Raw genomic sequence first — 20,266 nt, forward strand, 5'->3', positions numbered from 1 at the left:
TTTGTAACATTTTGTCCGTCCCTCACATAGAAAATGTCCGTCCCTCACATAAACTTTGGACCGCTTCATAGGCGCCTTTGAAAACAAACTGAGTCAAATTTCTTAATTTTTGGAGGGATGGAACATTACTCTTTCATGAAAAGTATATATTGATTAAACATGTGTATAAGTTTCAATAGAAAACTTGAAGATGTAACTAATGGTGGTGATTGCTTATTCTATTGATTTCCGTCCCTCACACGTGAAAATTTTGTATAGCGAAATAATTGATGCACATGTGGCAACATTTTCATGCATGAAATAACTATTGGTTGAAGGGTTATATATTAACCTAACTTAGAGGAATAAATTTTAACAAGGGTTAATTAAACACAGCAATTAATCTATTGATGTCCGTCCCTCACGTGAGGGACGGATTCCGATCACACTCATAATTATATAAATATTATGAGCAATTAGCCAATGGCTGTAGAGATGATTTTAAGTTTTTAGAACAATTTGTATTTTGATTTGAACGATATACATGTAATAATGTGTAGCAATAAGCTACATGTAGGACACAAGATGGCGCCTTTTTACATCCCCAATGCCAGATAGTGGCAATTATGATTTACAAAATTAAGTTGTTTTGATATGGTTTATCAGAACAAAATGCTCGGGGAATGGGTTACGAATAACCTGAAGAAAAACTACAATCTTCAAGAAGGTAAACACCTTATGACATCTATTACATGTAGGCCTACTCCTCTATTTGTTATACTTATCTTGCATAATGAACTTAAACTTAACATCTTTTTGTAATGTTTGCAGGCCCATGCACTAGCCACCCAGACAGGATGTGAAATTCTAGTTAAAATGAAAGATGTAACCGACACCACGAGCCATCAGTATTATGCCACGGTAGCTTGCGGAGATCTTACATTGGAAATGCTCTCAGAAGAGTGGCTGGGGGGAGGCCTGTATCAGGCGAAACAGGCATGCCATCGGTAGACCAGTCCGTCCAAATTGGAGATGAAGCAGGGTTTAAGGAAGAAAGTGATGGGAGTGGCGGCGATGACGGATCTGTTATGCCGTTGCATTTAACTGTTGAAAAAGCAGAAACAGACACAAGTTTAGATTCGCAAGATATGGCGCAGGTGTGAGGATCAAAGTTGAAGCAGAGGATGATGAGGCTGGTGGGTCACAAAGTGAACAAGGTTTAATGGCAGATGCCACCGAGCAAATGTCGTACTCGATGGAGAGCATGGATACATCTCAAATGTCGTCTTTTCAGACTGGGTTCGGTATGACGGGGCAAGGAAGTAACTCTCAGAAGTACACCGTACCTATATCGCCCAAACCTTACCAGTGCGCAATGTGTCACAAAGCATTCAGAAGTGTACAGGTGTTACAGAAGCATACACAGACATTCCACATGAGGCCTGGGCATGGTGGTTCAACTCGAGGAAGGGGGAGGGGGCGCGGTTTGAATCAGTTTGCGAAGACCCTGGCCTATAGACAGCAGGCGCAACAAGCTTTGATATCTCGACAGGCAGAACTGCAGAGCCAAAGGTAATGTATAATATCTGATGTGTTGATAATAGCATTCACATACAATATGAATATTGAAAGTACCAATGTTGAGCTATGAGGAACACCACATATCAACCCACCTTTCACAGTGACTATGACAGTTTCAGTGAAATTTCTTGATTTGGGGAATTGAAATTATTGTAAGAATATCATCAGGGGACGGGCAGAACTGGTGCTAATTTTTTTTTTTTTTTTTACAATTTACTGAACAGCTTTCTCTACTTGTTACAATTAAATTGTCCACCAAATTTCAAACCACTATGCTGTGCAGGCTTCCCGTTAGTGTAATGCGTCATTGCGTCCAGGCAGCGTATTTTACAAATTTGGGCGCTTAAGTTCACATGGCTAGTCAAGTATTTTGCGTCCATATCACATGCATGTGGACGCAGACAAAACTTCAAAATTGAATCATTAATTGATGATAAAAATAAGACATTTTTATTCTTTTATATTTTTTAAAAGATAATAAAAGCCCCAAAATTTTGACCCACCTGCTTTAAAAGAATTGTAGTAAATTCTGCAATATTTGTAAATGCAACGTCAGGAAATCGTGCACTTTTTGCAAGCTTTCCATGCGATCGCTGTTTGATGGGAAAGTCCCCATTGATGCTTTGTTTACAAAGCTTGCTCGACTGATGACGTGCGGCTACCGTGCAGTTGCTGATTATTTAATTATTTAGCACAAGCTGACAATATTCAGTTTTTAATGTTTTAAGTTTATTTTCTCATAAATAATCTATGTTTCCTTTATTAGTATTATTGTTACGATGAATAAAAGCAATTTTAAAGACAAAATCCAAATGATAACCCTTTTTTTTTTTTTTTTTTACAACACGTGTTTTAGCTTTTATATCATCAACAACACGTTTTAAAATTAAAAAACCGGAAGTAAAAGTACGAAAATTTCGCATGTTTTTGCAACTGTTTCTGACCACGTTTCCGACCAAAACTGACACAAAAATGAGAAAAATTATCATAGCGACTGGAGATGGAATATCACGGCGAAAATGCACTTTTATTTTATTTTAACAATCAACATTTGATGAAGTGTAGACCGGGGTACGGGTATGTGTGTTAGCAACAAGGGGCTGCCGTTCTGATCATGAAATTCCGCGGCGTTTCCCGGTATGATTGCTCGTGAATTTCAGATGGACGCACAAAAATATGTCTGGACGCAAGTTTTTTCAACCTTGTCAGCAAACTTGCATCACACATGACGCACATTTTTAAATCCTTAACGGGAACCCTGATGCTGTGTTGTCATCATCAAATAAATGATGATATCAACAGTGCATGAGAACGTTAGTCTGTTTTAAAGTACTTTTAAAGTATTGCTTTTAATGGACCTTTTCAGGAGGACTTATACACACATCATGCGTGACCAATCAAAACAACCAATTAATTTCTGGCAATTTGAATGTGTATTTAACCATGATGCAGTGGACACTACAGTAAATGTGTTGCATCATGTAAAAAGCAATACGGTACATGGTTGGTGGAAACAATCATACCACATCTGAACACGCTCATCAATGATACCCAGTGTGTGATTGGTTGTGACAGTGTTTTCTGAAGTAATTTCCAAATTAAAGAAACAATCTTACACAATACACATTCTTGTTTAATATTTTTCCATAACAGTTTCACATGCGTGATTTGTAACCAAACATTCGACCGACCTGAACTCCTAAGCGAACACATTACCAACTCCCACTCAGGCGAAAACTCACTAGCAGCAACTCTCCCAGGATTACCAACTCAATTTGACGTAGATCAGCCGGCATCGATGAGCGACATAGACATCTCACATTCACAAGTTCTCCCCTTCCCTCATAGTGCACCCTCTGGCCTTGATTTAACATCGGGAAGTCTGACACAGCAGCCACATCAGCCCTATATTCTCCAATCCCCATTTAAGTATCAACATGGCCCCGATACCAGTTCATCCAACAGACCCGAGTACATCAACGGCTCTTCGGGAAGTCCTGGATCACAATCAAAGGTGAGTTGAGATTTCTGAATATGATTATGCAAATTGCCTTCCCTATGCAGTGAAGTTAGTGAATTGATAGAAAGACATAAAAGCACAATTTGTGTAGCAATTTTCTCCAGTGCGACTTTCACTGTGATACAATATTTTCAATTTCATTGCAATACAATTTTGGAATGTCACAAAGTTATTTATTTATTTATTTATTTGGCTTCATACACTGGTTACAATATCAAATAACAAAATTAGATAAAAGATGGAAAAATATATTGCACAAAGTAAAAGTATAAAAGACATATATATATACATGTGAATAAAACGCACCACGGATCCAGCACATGTAGGAGAGATACCAGTGTAGAGGAAAAAAAAGGACTATCCCATTATGCTTTACAGGTTGCCATAATAAAACTGCACATGCCATTTCAGTTACTCAGGGGTGCTTATAGCCGGAATCTGTGGCCCTCGCAGACTTAGCGAGCACATATCGTGAGGCCACATTGAAGATGCAACCACTGTGGATAGTAACTATAGCAACAGAGTCCAAAAGTAATGTTAGGGTGCTTAGACTTCGCGTTTGAAAAATATTACCCCCAGGTAACATGTTACAACTATTCATTATTAAGTGCCTCTTACTTATTTTTTGTGTACATTTGCTATGAAGCCAGCAGATACACTGCAATGCATGGCTGGATGTTTCCTTCAGCTGCTGTGGCACAGTACAATTTATGATGTGTCAAAGATGTAGAATTTCACACGCCCTATGTCAATCCTACTTTGATATGAATTACTCAAAATAACTCAATGCTGAATTCAATGCATAGGCAAAGGCAAATTTGCAAAATACTTGGTACTAGAAACAAGATTGTATTCACTGTACTGGTTGCCTGCAACAGATTTCCTCACCAGTTACTAGTAACCATTGGTTACTGGCATTAGACAGATTATTGGCAAAAACTGTTCATGGTGAAGGGTGATTTTACAGCATTAAAATTGCATATAGGATGTAGAAAATACCAATGTGCAGCTTCCAGGGACTGCCTTTTGAGGAGAGCGAGAGCAATTGCTCTCTACTGCTCTCCTGAAATCTGATATAGGAGAGTGATTTTAGCTCTCCTTAGTTGGCCATTCTCTCCAAGTACATTATATTGTAAATGCTAAACAGCTCTCCTTGAAGGCTCCAAAAGAGTTGTTTAATGCTCTCCTGTCATTTCAAAAAGACAGTCCCGAGCTTCATCATGAATGGTGCATTTGCAGGCGATCTTGTCAATTATCATGTTTACAACTTTAACTGTTAGTAAACCACTATTTTGGACTATAAATTAGACTGGTGATGAGAGCTGGAGACAGTCATATGAAAAGTTATATATTGAAGCACAAACAAAAGATGCAGGTTACCAGAATATATCTTGTATATGATTTCAATAATCTCATGTTTCGAATTTTATAAGTAATTTAAAAAGAATGATTAAAAAAATATTAGAATCTGAAGATTGTGCTTGCATCATATCATCTGGACTATAGTGGTCACATACTTCAATATTCAGCTGACATAAAGTACACGGTGATGAAAAAGGGTGCATCAAAAGTAAGAGCCTCTTCACATCAAGTTGCCTGCATATCTTCTATTTTTTTGTTGGAATTTGGTAATTTTTGTATCAACCATTGGTGAAAAAAGAGCAAGTTCTATATAATATCAGGAACAGAGTTGTCACCAGGACCAAAAAAGTATTGGTTAAAATATTGAAGGCGAAGCACTATCTTTTTACGCTTAGGGATCAGGGAATAGGCTTTGAGGGTACCACCCTCCTAGAAATTTTGTTTGCGCTTTTTATGATGAAATATCATCATCCCCTTCTGAAATATGCCGGACGGCCCGTCCAGCATAGTGACAACCCTGATCAGTTTTGAAGCAATTTACCTACCCAATATGGATTGCATGAGAACCTGGGACTATTTTAGTTTCAGCTGCTAAATTTGAGTAAAAACTTGTGTACCAATCTGGAATCACATTAATTTATGAAATATGAAGATGAACACAAGTGGGCTTCCATGTGGTTGACAGAAATATCATGAATGTATATCTTGTGCATATTCCTACTTTGGTTCAAATTTGTTCATTTGAGTATTATTCATTTCATTAGTATGTGTGCATCCTCAGATATTCTAGTATTATCAGGTTAATGAAATTAAAGCTTTTAGATTTGGTGGTGGTGAACATGTTTGTTTGTTTGTTTTGTGTGCAAAAAAAGCTTCAACAGTTTCAACAGATTTGTAGCTAGGTCTGACCAGGTGAGTGACATCAAAGGGCAAACTGCCAGTATTTTCCCCAAGATATGCCTGTTTCTTTGATTTTGAGAGACTGTTTAGCAAGCAAAAAGTTTTTGGTGGTGGGTATCAATGTGAATGATATGGCACTTCCCATACTGAATCGGCCAACCAGTGATGTGCTTTTAAAATTACCGGTCAAAACTTTGATGAGCAAATAAATAGGGAGCTCCTTTGTAACATTGCTCTATTTATGAAAGATTTAGGGAGAAAAAGAATTCAAGATAAATAGGAAAAATGTAGCACATTATAATATAACTTAGACATGGGAGGCATCAAGCCCAACATGGCAAAAGTTTAGTAATTGGACCATTACCCACTGCCATTTATTGGTGTACAAGAGGAGTATATTCATCATTATCATCATCCTTTGGAGGAGGGCATAAGGAAGGCAAATTATAATTTTTAGATTATTTATATATTGTATGTACTGGGCAAACTTATCAAATTAAATTAGGCTTACACAGCACTGACCTGTGTCAAGAACCTGCTTTCGAACATGCCCAATATTATATCATTCTATTTTAGCACTTGTTTACAGTACATGTATACAATACTATTCATATGAAATTAATAATTAATGCAATTTTTGCAGGATTACACATGGGGCTATATTCTAACATATTTACTTTGAGATGTAGTCAAACCATTGCAGTTATTATAATAGTCACCGCCAGAATAAATTTGGAAAGTTGTGGGGCTATAGTCACTGCCAGATTTAAACTCAGAATGTTGCGTTGGACGTCAATCACAAAATATGCTGCACCGTTCTTCTACCCTGATGTCAGTCGCAACATTCCGAGTTTAATTCTCAGGCGGCGACTTTAATAGTCATTAATCTTTGGCTATTTGTGAAGATAGTGTTTGTTTGAATGAAATGCTGAAAATCTATAAATCTCTTCACATGTGATAGTAGTATACTTTACAAAGTTGAAGATATTCAAATTGGGAAAAAACAGCTTAGGAGCTGCACAAGGGTAGTCTCAACAACAGCCTATTGAAGATGTAAGATATGTGGTTCATAGGACTGTCATACTTGACACCTGTGACATAATAAGAATGAATAAACCTGATGGGTTCTCTTGTGCATCATTTTCATCTTCTGCACAAGTGCAATGTAGTGAGTGGATATGTGTCCCCGATTCAATGCAGACAATCAAATCAATAAACCCTACTAACAATTTCATGACTTGTAGATCTTAATGTAACCTATCGCCATGATGTGACAAAATTTGAAGTTGATGCTTTTTTTCTGAATGAAGAGCACCTGTTTTTAGACTTAGTCATGATTTTGCATGTTTTTATTATCATGTCAATTTATGCAACCTTTTGAAAGAGTTTCTGTTTTCTGACTTTGAATTCGCAGAGAAAGTGGAGTTTTCAAAGAAAAGAAGTGACCATTAGGACCATAATGTCTGCCATACTCCTGTCAGCGGGACCCATATCCACACACTACGCAGTGCGAAGATACGGCCCCAAGTACCTCCGAACACCCAGTATACCCAAAGAGCAGTATGTATTGGCGGCCACAGCACTTCAAGAAGCCAAGTTAGGAATGCTCATTACGGTGAAAAATGCAACAGGGTTGTCAGACACTTTCATCAAAAGAGCGCCAAGTGAAATTGAAGAAGAATTGAGACAGAATAGCGATCTTGCTACGATAGAGGAGTATACGTTTAGATTTCATGCCCCGCCACCAGCTTGTATTACGCCTACTATGCAAGCATCCATTATACAACATGGGCTTCTTCCCCCAGGCAGCTTCAGTGAGAAAAAATTTCGCCAGCAGCCATCTTTAAGCCTAAACCCTTCACAAGTTCACGACCTAAGGCTTCTCCAAATTCCTACTTCATTAGTTCAAACAGTAAGCACACAATCAGCGAAGATGAAAAAAGAAACATTAGAGATGCTTGGACAGCAGCAAAGAGGATTTGTTCCACCAATTCATACTTCTGGTGGCCAAACAGTGATGACTTCATCCCATGAACCCTTACCCATCATGATCCCTAATCCTGCATTCAAGCTAAGTGGTGAAGGGTCGAACATAGTGGACATGTCCTCGGTTCATACTTCTGTTGGCCAAACTGTGATGCGTTCATCCCCAGGACCCGTTCCCACCATGATCCCTAATCCTACATACAAGCTAAGTGGTGATGGGTTAAACCAGGACATTGCGGGAGTGTCATCAGTTCATACTTCTGGTGACCATACTGCGATGAGTTCGTCCTGTGAGCCAGCACCCACCATGGTCCCTAATCCTACTTACAAGCTAAGCAGCGATGGGTCGAACCAGGACATAGTGGAAGTATCAATGGTGCAAACGTCTGCTGGCCAAACTGTGATGAGTTCATCCTCTGAACCGCGACCAATCATGGTCCCTGGCCCTACGTATCAGTCAAGTGGGCTTGGGTTGAATCAGGATGTTGTAGTATTTTCATCAGTTGATACTTCAGTTGGACAAGCTGAAATGAGTTCAGCACTACCACAGATTTCTGAGGATAGCTCTGTTGATGAGGCATCTGCTTCCATGGTCCTAGATGCTACATATAAACCAAATACTGATGAGTAAAGATGGGTCCTAGGAATGAGTGATGACATATCATTCTTGGTAACCGCAAATGATCAATTGACCATCACAAGTTAGTATGAACGGTGAATATTTTATAGCTCTACTTAGAAGCAACTTAAAAGTTCAGTAAAATATCAACAAGTTCATCAGAACAAGTTTATCAGGCCAGAGGAAAGTTTACTGTAGGATTGTAAAAATTATGAGTTCCATTTAACTGACTATAGTAAACTGTAATGTAGAGAGGTACGTACAAGATTATTGAAGACCAAATTAGAAAGACTAGTTTGTGTATGACGTCCTGACAACCAGACCAAAAATGCCGTACTGCGCAGGTCAGCAACCAATCATGTCACGCCTTTGCACTGACGTCAGACGCAAACTAGTCTTTCTAATTTGGTCTTCAATTAGGGCTCATATTGAAATTCCCTTACACAGGAAGGTGTGCGCCATGCATCCTGCAGCTTTCCTGTGCTAGCCTTCTTTTGTTAAAATCCTGGGCAGGGTGTATCACTGATGCATTTAATCCATCCGTTTTATGCCCAAGCTTTCCTGAGGCGCGCGCTTAGCTAGGGGAATCCTGCCTTCTTTCTGTGTGAAAACGTGGTAGGGTATTTCAATATGAGCCCTTATAGGGGATCAAATCAAATCTTGACCACCGGTTGCCCGCCGGTTATTGGCGGTTCCATTCAGTTGTTAGAGGTCATTGCTATATGAATTAAGAATGCATGAGTAACATGAAGAGAACTCCAGGGAAGGAAAATCAATTCTCCCTATTGTGCTACATTTGTATAAAACCACTTGAAATCACTCCACTTGAAAATTGTATTACTTGCTTGGACGATTGGATGATATCAACCAGCCAAGTGAACCAGGGTGTGACGCCTGGCCTAATTACTGTGTACATGTATATTCCCATAGACTTAGAACCAGCAGGCAACCGGCGGTCGAGTTTTGATTTGAACCCTAGATTTTCTGCAGTCTTGAAACATGTTCATAAATTTCATGGAACTTGTACGTACCTTTATTCCAAACATATTTGACTTAAACTTGAATGAAATCAACTAAAGAAGGTCAATTTTATATGTCATTAATGGACTCTTCTGTTGAAATCCATATACACCCCTATGGAAGACATGACCTTCATCTTCATATCACGGAATATGAATTTCAAATGGGGTTACCTGAATGAGTAAAGCTCATTTTGAATCTACACCCCCTGTGTGGGAGATTAAGGTCATGTCTTTCAACTAGTAGAATAGCCCATGGCTGGAATAGGTCTATAGACCCTATTGAATATATAAAACCATTCAGAACGGTGTAACAATATGAAATGGCAGCCATGTTGGTGGACAGCTGTAAATGTCAGAGGGACATGTCTCTAATTAAAGTCCACAACCTTCATACCTATCACTGGTTTTGTTGTATTATGACAGTGAATTGCACCGTGGAGGCCTCTTGGTGGACAGCATTTTATTTAAATGAGGACGAGTGACGTAGTATTCGATAGGGTCTAGAACACTTCTGAAATGTTTTATTTAGTGTGTGCAGCACAAATTGCTATAATTTGCAGCTCTGTTTAATATGATGATGCTTTTTAACCCCATGAGAACTACCTGCCGATTGGCCAAAAAGAAGTTTTCATTGTCAATTGGCCCAATCAGCAACATTGTTAGAATAATTTTATCACACAAAAAATTGGAGTGAATTATTTGCAAACCTCCATTCTGATTGGTGATTAAAGTGAAAATATCATGTACTTAAACCAATCAGAGGCAATGTTAGATCGGCAGGTAGTGCTCAGGGGGTTAAGTTGCAAGTTAAAACTACTACATGTACATGTAATCTTGAATGTTCTTTATTTTGTCAAAAATCAGCGAGGTGCTTTATTTTGCTTTAGTTTTGAACATGTCCCAGAAATTGTAACAGACCTGAGGGTTCAACTTCCTTACTAGTGGGAGACAAGACTTCAGAAATGTGCCTATATCTAGCCACTTCACTTGTATCCAAAGTTATTACTTTGCATGATGATATCCACTTCCAATTGATTAGCTTCTGCAAGGAATTACGAGGTGAGAATGTAAAAGAGGGAAATATTCTGGGACCAGGTTGGTGCATTACTGAGTTTTTAAGTGCCGCTGCCAGCATACTGCTTCGTGTGTGCCACTTGCGGAAAAAAGAAAGTGTAATGTCGCTCAGCAGCAACTAAATAGGGCTTATGACGCACTGCAAATGGTCCCTGGGAAATGTTCTGAAATGATTTTCAAACTTTGTGAACTAATCTGATGCTTGTAAACTGGTGACGTCAATTCTTTGAAGGGGACGTTTTCATTTTAGATATTTTTGCATTGTGTACATGTATTGTAAATATTAAAGAAGTCAGTTGTACATACATACACGTATGAATGTATAAAGTAGATAAATAATGAGAATGTAGGCTTACCATTGTAGTGGATAAACTATTTTTCTACAAACAATTAAACAGTATTATTAGTTCCAACTCAAACTCAAAGGTTATATAATTATTGTAACAAGCTCATGCTATGAAATTTATGTAATCATGCTTATGAAATATGATCTATGTTGGCGTGGCTGTGTGTATTCAATGATGTAAAGCGATGAGGCAGCTTCATTTTTGCATACATCTATGGGCATGTTTGTACTTACTGTATTCACTCTCCGGGGTAACATTTTCAAAAAGGAGGGGAGGCTTTTATAAGAAGTGATTTTACAATCAGAAAACTCACAGAATACAACTCAGTTTGAAATACTACATGGAGTCTCCCATATATATGGGGACTCACATATTACTAGAAAATAGTGTAAAATTAGCATTTTTATGCAAGAATGCAATTACTAAGTAGGCCTACTTTGTCCAGGGAAATTTAAAGTTAAAATATTTCACAAACAAGTTGGGGTGCAAACTCATATCACCAAAACTGTTTCATTTTACAGTAAGCACATTTCTTGTACAGCTTTACATATCACATTTATCCGTAGCAATGGCATTTTCCGGGGGAAAGAAAAATATTGATCAGACAGTGATTCTGACCAAAACAGTGTTGTGACAATCATTGTATTCATTACTGTTCAGAGTTGTGGCGTGCAAAATCATGTGATCGACAACGCCTTTTCATTGCGGAACAAAATGTGACCTTGATGTACATGTAACATCATGTAAGAGGGCACAATTTGTCTCAATTAAAACATTGTGGTCTATAGTGTTTAGCCTTTCAAAGCAGGGCTGCTCCTTGCATCTGGCACCTGTCCGGTAGCAAATGCCAGCTCTGTAAATGCCTTGGGCAAACTGTAATGCCACAGGCACTTGCCTGTGTTTCCATTGTAAAACAGCCCTCAATTCCCCAATTTGTTCAATTTTCCGTCACATTTTCAATTGGAAATTAGATTTAACTCTTGGGAATTTGACTCTAAACGTCAAAATACTTTCAAAGGAGATGAAAAGTGTGTGAAATTCCTTGCCCTTTGGTGTTTCACTCTTTGACCATAGTCAATAGTCAATAGTTCTATTTATGAAAAACTTGATTATGTACATGGTTTTGGATCAAAAATGTTGAAATGCTGTGGGCAAGTTGTAAAATACAGCAAATTGTCCTAGCTGAGGCAGCAGACTAGTTGATTAAAAAAAAAGCGAAAGCCCTGTAAAGCTCCTATTTCAAAGTTATGTGAGAATCAATATATGGGAACATTTCCACTGACTTTCTATGTACCATATTTCACACTGATGTGGCAGTTGCGTCAACATGTTGAAGCAGCTGTTTTGCCTCCACATCTGTGCGGGGTCTTTCACAATGTGCGTGTGTACTCAAGAGATTTGAGAGAACACTAGCGATTTGAGGCTGCACCCCAATGAAATGTGCACTGATGTCACTGCCACATCAGGGCAGTCAATTAATTTTTATTACTGCAAGTACATGCATAATTTTGATTTACGATGTTGCCTAATTTTGCATATGTGACACGATCTGGTCCATGGGGGCCAAAGGCGGCAAATTTGAAACTGAGAAAAAGGTAAAAATATGGAGTAAATAACAATAAAATACAAGGAAAATAGACATCAAAAAACTTCATAACTTTAGCACCAAGTATGCTAGACCTTTGGTGTTTTCAGTAAATGATAGCCTATTGTTTGTATAATTACAGTAACTCAATTGTCAAAATTGCCTCCTTTGGCCCCCATGGACCAGATTGTGTCACATATATATACGATAATGTTGCACTGACAAAAACTTGACTTCCTGTTTCACAAGAAGCAGCATTTACACTTTTTTTCCAATATAATTTCCCTCTAATTTTCTTACCTACATGTAAGAAGTGATTAATTAAGTTCTGCACTTCAAAAGAAGTTTTTAAGCAGCTTTCAAGCTCCTTTTTGAAGTGCATTTTTATAAGTTAATTAATGTGCACAATGATGAGATTTTTCACAATTTGTAAAAAAGTCATTCACCCAAAAGTCCCCTCTTGTAGTCGTCGAATGGGGACGGTAACATTGTAATTCGCCGTGTAAGAGGGGTTAATTACCATAGCAATAGATTAATACAATTTTTGAATGTTTTGTCAGGCACTAGACGTACTCTGTAACTCTACATTGCACCATTGATTATCAAAGAATAGGCAAAAACTGGATCGTAATTATATAGAAATTTCACATGCGGACATCACTATACCGACATATACGATTAGTGTCTTTGAAAAGAGCGGTATTATATTTAATCTATGATTGCATACAGACATGACAGGTGATGAGTGCAGCCTACTTGTAGTGCAGGGCAAAACATTCAAAAATTGTATTCATCTTTTGCTATGGTAATTAATCCTGTTACATCACTACTTCTACAGTGAACTGTAACTTCATGAATATGTAGTTTATTGATTTACAATTTAAAAAAAATGTAAAATCTGATTTTTTAGGCATATGCATTTGTTCTCATGGAACCATAAACATTCTCATATTGTCAATCATGTTCATTGATATCTATAGATAGTAGATCCCCCTATATTTATATTTCAATTTCTAATGACTAAGTACATGCGTATATATATGAATATCCATTGTATTAATGTGCCAGTGAATTCAATGTATTGTAATGCAAGTCATGAAAATACTGCTTTTAACAACTTATTTTTTATTTATGTACAAATATATATGCACTGAATTTTTTTGTGAAGCTCATTCCCTACAGGTACATTATATTGTTACTGTAAATAAAACAATGAAGAAAAAAGTATAATCTGATTCTTTTGTGACCTTCAAATTATTTACCCTGGAATTTGAATACATTCCAGGCTCAAGAATTAGGCGAGAATCCCCTATTCCAGAAATATACAGCATTAATTTTTTTGGAATGAAAAATATATTATCCTGTTTTGCCAAATGAAACATAGCTAAATCCCAATCCTTAAGTTCTAACTGGCAATGACTGTCAAAATTGGGATAGCCATAGAAATATTAGATGAACATTATACATTATAACCAAGTGAACCTTTCTATTCCTAACCATAAATTCATGAGCCAATTCTAAAACAATATAATTGACTTAATAATTTTCTTAATATTCATAGTTAGTATAACTGTCTGGACATTTCCTGAAGCTGTGAAAAATGAAAGTTCATATATGTACACTGCCAGATTCCTATTGCTACCACACCGACATCGCCCGGTTAATAATTACATTATTCAACCAGAGACACTGAAATGAATACACAGGATCGATACACGTAAATGTGCTATGCACGATTGATATTCAGACGATAAATCTTTGGATACCGGGGTGGAAAATGATGAATATCTCCCGTAAATGATTTCGTATAAAGAAACCAGATGTGGTTCCTTGCACTTGAATATATATTTTGAACAGATATGATAATCGTTAGTTTGCGCTTTGAGAGAGTAGCTTGCATCTTGAGCTGAAAAAGTGACCAAAATTCAAGATTTTAAATAGCGCAGCGTAGACCCTCGTGGAGGTAGTCTCGGGCTAGACTGTATGTGGCTATCACGAACATACAGGATCAACGAGTGTCAGACCGACTGACACAAACTGGCTGTGTAGGAGACTATAGTAGAGGCAGTCTATAATAAGCAGATGACAATGGCGAATGTATGCTCGCTGACCGTACAGAGGTCAGTCACAGGCTAATGTCATTAGCCTTAGTCGGATGTCCTTCAGCCCACTATAGATGCATTTAAAAACTATTAAACAGGTGGTAACACAATGCCATGCGTGGCTGTGGATTCAACCTACCATGGCATTTTCTGCCATGAAGATATCGGGGCGATGACACTGTGTACCACTGCCCAGCTGCTTGGTAGAGCACCTGCGTGGTAGTGGGTACCAGAGTACTTACTCGCATTGGAGTAACACTAAAGTACACACACTTATACTGGATTGGGATGGCATTGGCACTGGTACTCTAGAGTAACCATAAAGTAGCTGGGCAGCAATGTACCTCTGAGGTAGTATCAAAAACACACGTTTCTGAAAATCCTGAAAACCTTCGTGATGGAAACCCTTAAAGTCACTCCAATACGCCCCTCACTGCCGGTTGCTGTGCAGTGACGATGTTTGTACCAAACACTAATTGACTGCTGACCACAACAGCGTAACGACTGTGATTCTTCTCAAAGCCGCCTTCTCAAATGATTTGCTAGTCGATCTCCTAGTCGCCAGAAGTAATTTAGCCTCTTCTTGAGATTCCGGAAGAAGTTCCAATTCACTGGCACACACTGACGACATGCCACTGACACAGATGTATCTCATTTAGATAAGGACTTTACAGACAATGATTGCGGACTGGGCTGCCGAGGTTCTTCAAGTCCTGAAATTTGAATCGGATCTAAGAAGAGACAACTGTTGTGATTTTGTAGTTCTGTGCCTTGAGCAGTATACCTAGGTCACCTATGTCAAATTCAGGCAGCCCGGGGCACTGCACAAAGCCAGATGGATGGCTGAACTTTTATACGCTATAAAATATGTCCTGCTAGAGGCCAAGATCCAGAAGCTCCCCAGGAACAGGAACAGTAATTACAAAGCACCAGGTACAAAAACTGAGCGACTTTGTAGCCTTTGCTACCATTATGTAGTTCCTGGTGGCTGGCATGTAATTCTGTGATTGATGCCCCATGGAACGACCTCAATATGTGGTATTGTTTACTCGCTGTTGCAGAAAGTGCACTTTACAATGTACATCAACTTTTTAACCCCTATCCCATAATGAAACTGAAACTAGGACTACATTGATGTTTACTGTAAATTAGGTATAAAGAATGATGGTAGCTTTCAGGTTATTTGCCAATTTTAGGGTATGGAATCTTGTTGCAGGATATATTGGGGGAAATTTGAAATTACAGTACTGACTGTATTTTAAAAGTATATTTGGTGCTAGCATTTTTGCAAAAATTTAAAATGAGCATGAAGGTGTATATTGTAATGGAAACCTTGGTATGCATTAAACTACATGCAGCACAAAATAATGTTACAGTACATGAATCGTGACCTTATAGCTAAAGTGCAAAATAAACATGTTCATGATGACCGGAAGGATGTTTTTTTAATTTGAGATTAAATTAAAGAAAACATTGTGGTCTGGTGATTATAGTCACATGAATGTTTGAAATCAACCTTCACTTCGGCTATTAAGGTCATGATTCTTGAACTGCTTTATTTATTGCACCTCTGTATATACATGTAGTAACCAAAAACCGTGCATGGCCACCATCACTAGTTACAATTGATATTTTATTTACCTTATCTTGCTTGATAGGATGTAGGATCACGTCGGAAAGCAGGCTTTAACCGCCTTGTTGGAAAACACTTGACTGCCGACCAAAACAGCATAATGACTGGGATTCTTCTCACAGCTGGGCCAGTTGCATCTCCAGTAACAGTCAAAAGATACGGTCCACGATCACTTCGTAATGTCACTGTGCCTCAGATCGATTCGGCAGAACAGACTTTGGAGCGTATGAATTTTGGAAAGGCTCATGAGATAAAAGCACATAAGACAATGAAAATTTTTGTGAAGAGACCTCCGGATGAGGTAGAGGAACTGTTGCAGAATTCTGATTTGTGTACTTTTGAGCAGTACAGGAAAAGATATTTTATGCCATCTCCAGGACGGATTACACAAAACATGAAGGATGTTCTTGTGCAGTTAGATCTTGTGCCACAAGATCACTTCAACTTGGAACCACAAGATTCCTTTACCATTCCAAATTCATATCCTGTTGCTCTGACCAGTGTTGAAGCCAAGACTGGCCTACCTGAAAGCAAGACTGAGACTGAGCAATTCGAAACCAAGGCTGAGACTTCTTGGTCCGAGACCAAGACTGAGACCAGCAGGTCAGAGACTGGCAGATCGGAGACCGAGACCAGCGGGTCCGAAAGCGAGATCAGTAGGCCTGAGACTGAGACACGCAAGTCTGAGACTGATCCTGGACTTGAATGAAAGTACATGTATTAAATGTCCTTGAAAAATGATTGATAAATATCCTTGCTGTATATTAGCTAAGGTGACATGTGATGTCATACTAAACATTTGCCAACATTCTTGGCTCTGCACTGTACACACACATCCTGTTTTGTTGAGGACCTGTTCTTTTAAAACCAAATCAATCAAAGGGCAAAAAGGTTATGAAAAGGAAAGTGGTAGTAAAATTGATAAATACCTAACCTTATTCCTATTCGATATATAGAACCTTCTGCCTAGCAGGCTGTAGCCTTCTTATCATGGGGAAAGGTATTTTCTGTGAAAATGAAGTGATGAAATATGGCATGCATGTACAGTGGAAACTCATTAACACAAAGTTGTGCGGAATTCAAATTTTACAACTTGTTATCAGGAGTTTGTCTTATCCAGTTCTAATAACATGTGAAATGTATGCTTGGGAATGTAAAACATACTTCTTGTTATTAGGAACTTCATGTTAAGAGGGTTTGTGTTAACATCGAGTTGCCACTGTACAACCAAATCATTGTAGAATATTTGAAGGCTTATGTAGTCACCATACATTTGGATCATGCAAACATAAACAAATTGCTCCTTTGCATTAAGCATGTTCAAATGATGTTAGAGCATAAGAGTGACATTAACATTTCCCCTCCCCTGTAATGAAAAAGGACTACATTGATATTTTGATTTGTTCCCTAATTACATGTAGGCCTGGCGTGTAGGTATATATAAGTATGTTGGGAGTGTTAACCCCTTGGACACCATCTAACAGCATTTCTGATTGGTCGATAACTTGAAATGCTCATTTCAATTGCCAATTATGAGGCTTTAAAAACTATTATGGTCAAACTTGGATTTTCAGATGATCTTATTAATACCCTCCTTGATATTGGTTCAAAATTGGACACAATATTTATTTTGGCCATTCGGCAGGTAGTTCTCATAGGGTTAAGGATATATTTGCCAATTTTAGAGTATGGAATCTTGTTGCAGGAAATATTGGGAAGGGGTAGAATTGTAGTAAAAAAATTGAAATGAGCGTGGCGGTATATTTGTTATGCGAGACCTTGATATAAAGTTTTATAGTAACCATCCATGGCCACCATCACTACAATTGATATTTTATTTATCTTGCTTGATAGGACATAGGATCACGTCGACGTCGGAAATCAGTTTTTAACCGCCTTGTTGGAAAACACTTGACTACTGACCAAAACAGCATAATGACTGGGATTCTTCTCACAGCTGGACCAGTGGCATCTCCAGTAACAGTCAAAAGATATGGTCCAATGTCACTTCGTAATATCACTGCGCCACAGATTGAATCGGCAGAACAGACTCTGGAGCGTATGAATTTGGGAAAGGCTCATGAGATAAAAGCACATAAGACAATGAAACTTTTTGTGAAGAGACCTCCGGATGAGGTACAGGAACTGTTGCAGAATACCGATTTGTGTACTTTTGAGCAGTATAAGAAGAGATATTTTATGCCATCCCCAGGACGAATTACTCAAAACATGAAGGATGTTCTTGTGCAGTTAGATCTTGTACCACAAGATCACTTCATTTCTGTATGACAAGATCCCGTCAACAAGACCAGCCTACCTAAAACCAAAACTGAGACAGGGCAGTTGAAGACCGAGACTTGCTGGTCTGAGACCTGCAAGACCTGCAGGTCCGAGACTGAGACCGAGCTTGAATAATGTCCATGAATGATTTATAAATATCTCATTGACCTATTGAATTCTTTACTGTGTATTAGCTGAGGTGACATCTGGTGTCATACTAAACATTTTCCAGCAGATGTCATTGTTCTTTGTGCAGCAGTATGCACACAATCCCATTTTGTGGAGGACCTGAACTTCTAAAACTTCATACAAAGGGTAAAAATGCTATCAAAAAGTGGTAGTAATTAGTATGCTGTTCCTGCCAATTGATACACCAGTCCGCCTTTATTTGCAAATATAGCTGTTGCTGTGATACTAGATGCAATTTTGTTAGTATCAGTTGGAGTATTTCCACTTAAATTCTATCGTCTATTCACTCCAAAGCCCATCTGGTCAGTTTTGATTTGCTAAAGTTCTAACAGGTGTCTGCCCACTGTGTCGAAGGTTTGAGGTGTCAGGTTAGCTATGTTGAAGGATTGCTATGCCCAAAATAAGGTTCGTTATGTTGAATATAAAATATATCATATTTCTATTATGGTTAGAATCGATATATAGCAAACCTTATTCATATTCGACAAAGCAAACCTTATTTTCGACATGTAGCAAACTTTCTACATATTGGGTTGTTAACCTTCTCACATGGGATAATGTATTACAGTGGGACTCATTAACACGAACTTGTCTGGGCTTCACAATTTAGTTTGTGTTAACTCTTTCCACACTGGTGTCGACTGCAGACGACAAGTTTGAAAAAAATTCAAAAATTCCAGAATTGTAAATTTTCATAACCATATTTGGAATCAGCATGAAAAATGCATTCAAATGAGTACAAACAAGCCCAGTATTGGTTCAGTAGTTCTCAAAATAGTTCTTGATATTTTGAGAAAATAACTCAAAACTTAGACTTTTTATTAATATGATATGGCTAGCATGAAGAGTATTAACAGGAATTTGTGTTATCAGGTTACATTATAACATAGAATTAGAATATAAGCTTGGGACTTTAAGGTAGGAGCATCGGATAATAGGCCCATGCAGGAAAATAGCCACTATTTCAAATCAGAATTATGCATCCATTTCAAATATATAACAAATTGAAGATAAGTCTTTACTCCACTGATTTTTAATGTTTCATGAAAATTTAAACAATTCTTATGTTTTTCTTTATTTTTTGAAAATTCCCTAATTTTTTGTACAAATAATTATTGCTAGCCTAGAGGGAATGTGATATGGGTTCCATAGTTTGTGGGGTGGTTAATAAGCCTAATATCTAAATTCTCTCGCCAGATTTTTTTGATAAAGTGTTTATTTTTTGAGAAAAATCATTTTTTCTATTTTTAAATTAGGGAAATCTAGAAACACCCATAACTTAAAATAGAAACACTAAATTAAAAAAACTGGCGAGAAAAGTTTCTAAATTTAATAACCTTTCATATGACACCTTGTTTGTTAAAATTGGTCCTATGGTTAGCTCAGACAATAATTATGAAATTGGGTCATTCAGTGTTTCTAGATCAAATCAAGAAAATTTGAGCAAGTACTAACATTACCTTCAAATATCCCCTATATTACTGACCAATATATGGGAAAAAAGTCACTAATATTATTTGGTAACATTTTTGTAATAAAAAGTTCCAAAAAGCAGTTCTATAAATGGGATAGAAAGGAGAAAAAATA

General features: G+C 37.8%; 1 protein-coding gene across 4 annotated transcripts in view; it reads left to right on the forward strand.

Moving 5' to 3' along the window:
- Positions 1-20,266, forward strand: part of LOC140137603 (uncharacterized) — a 54,745-nt gene that overhangs the window by 30,409 nt on the left and 4,070 nt on the right. For 2 of the 4 annotated variants that reach the window (XM_072159338.1, XM_072159336.1), the window contains exons 3-4: positions 811-1,551; positions 3,214-3,574. In XM_072159338.1, coding sequence (XP_072015439.1) covers positions 1,202-1,551; positions 3,214-3,574 — 711 coding nt within the window. In that variant the 5' untranslated portion in view covers positions 811-1,201. Of the gene's footprint in view, positions 1-810; positions 1,552-3,213; positions 3,575-7,256; positions 13,585-16,235; positions 18,059-20,266 lie in introns of those variants that run through there. The other 2 variants (XM_072159337.1, XM_072159335.1) reach the window with 2 other exon arrangements.

Source organism: Amphiura filiformis, chromosome 17, assembly GCF_039555335.1.
Source record: "Amphiura filiformis chromosome 17, Afil_fr2py, whole genome shotgun sequence".
In the NCBI taxonomy this organism is placed as follows: Eukaryota; Metazoa; Echinodermata; class Ophiuroidea; order Amphilepidida; family Amphiuridae; genus Amphiura; species Amphiura filiformis.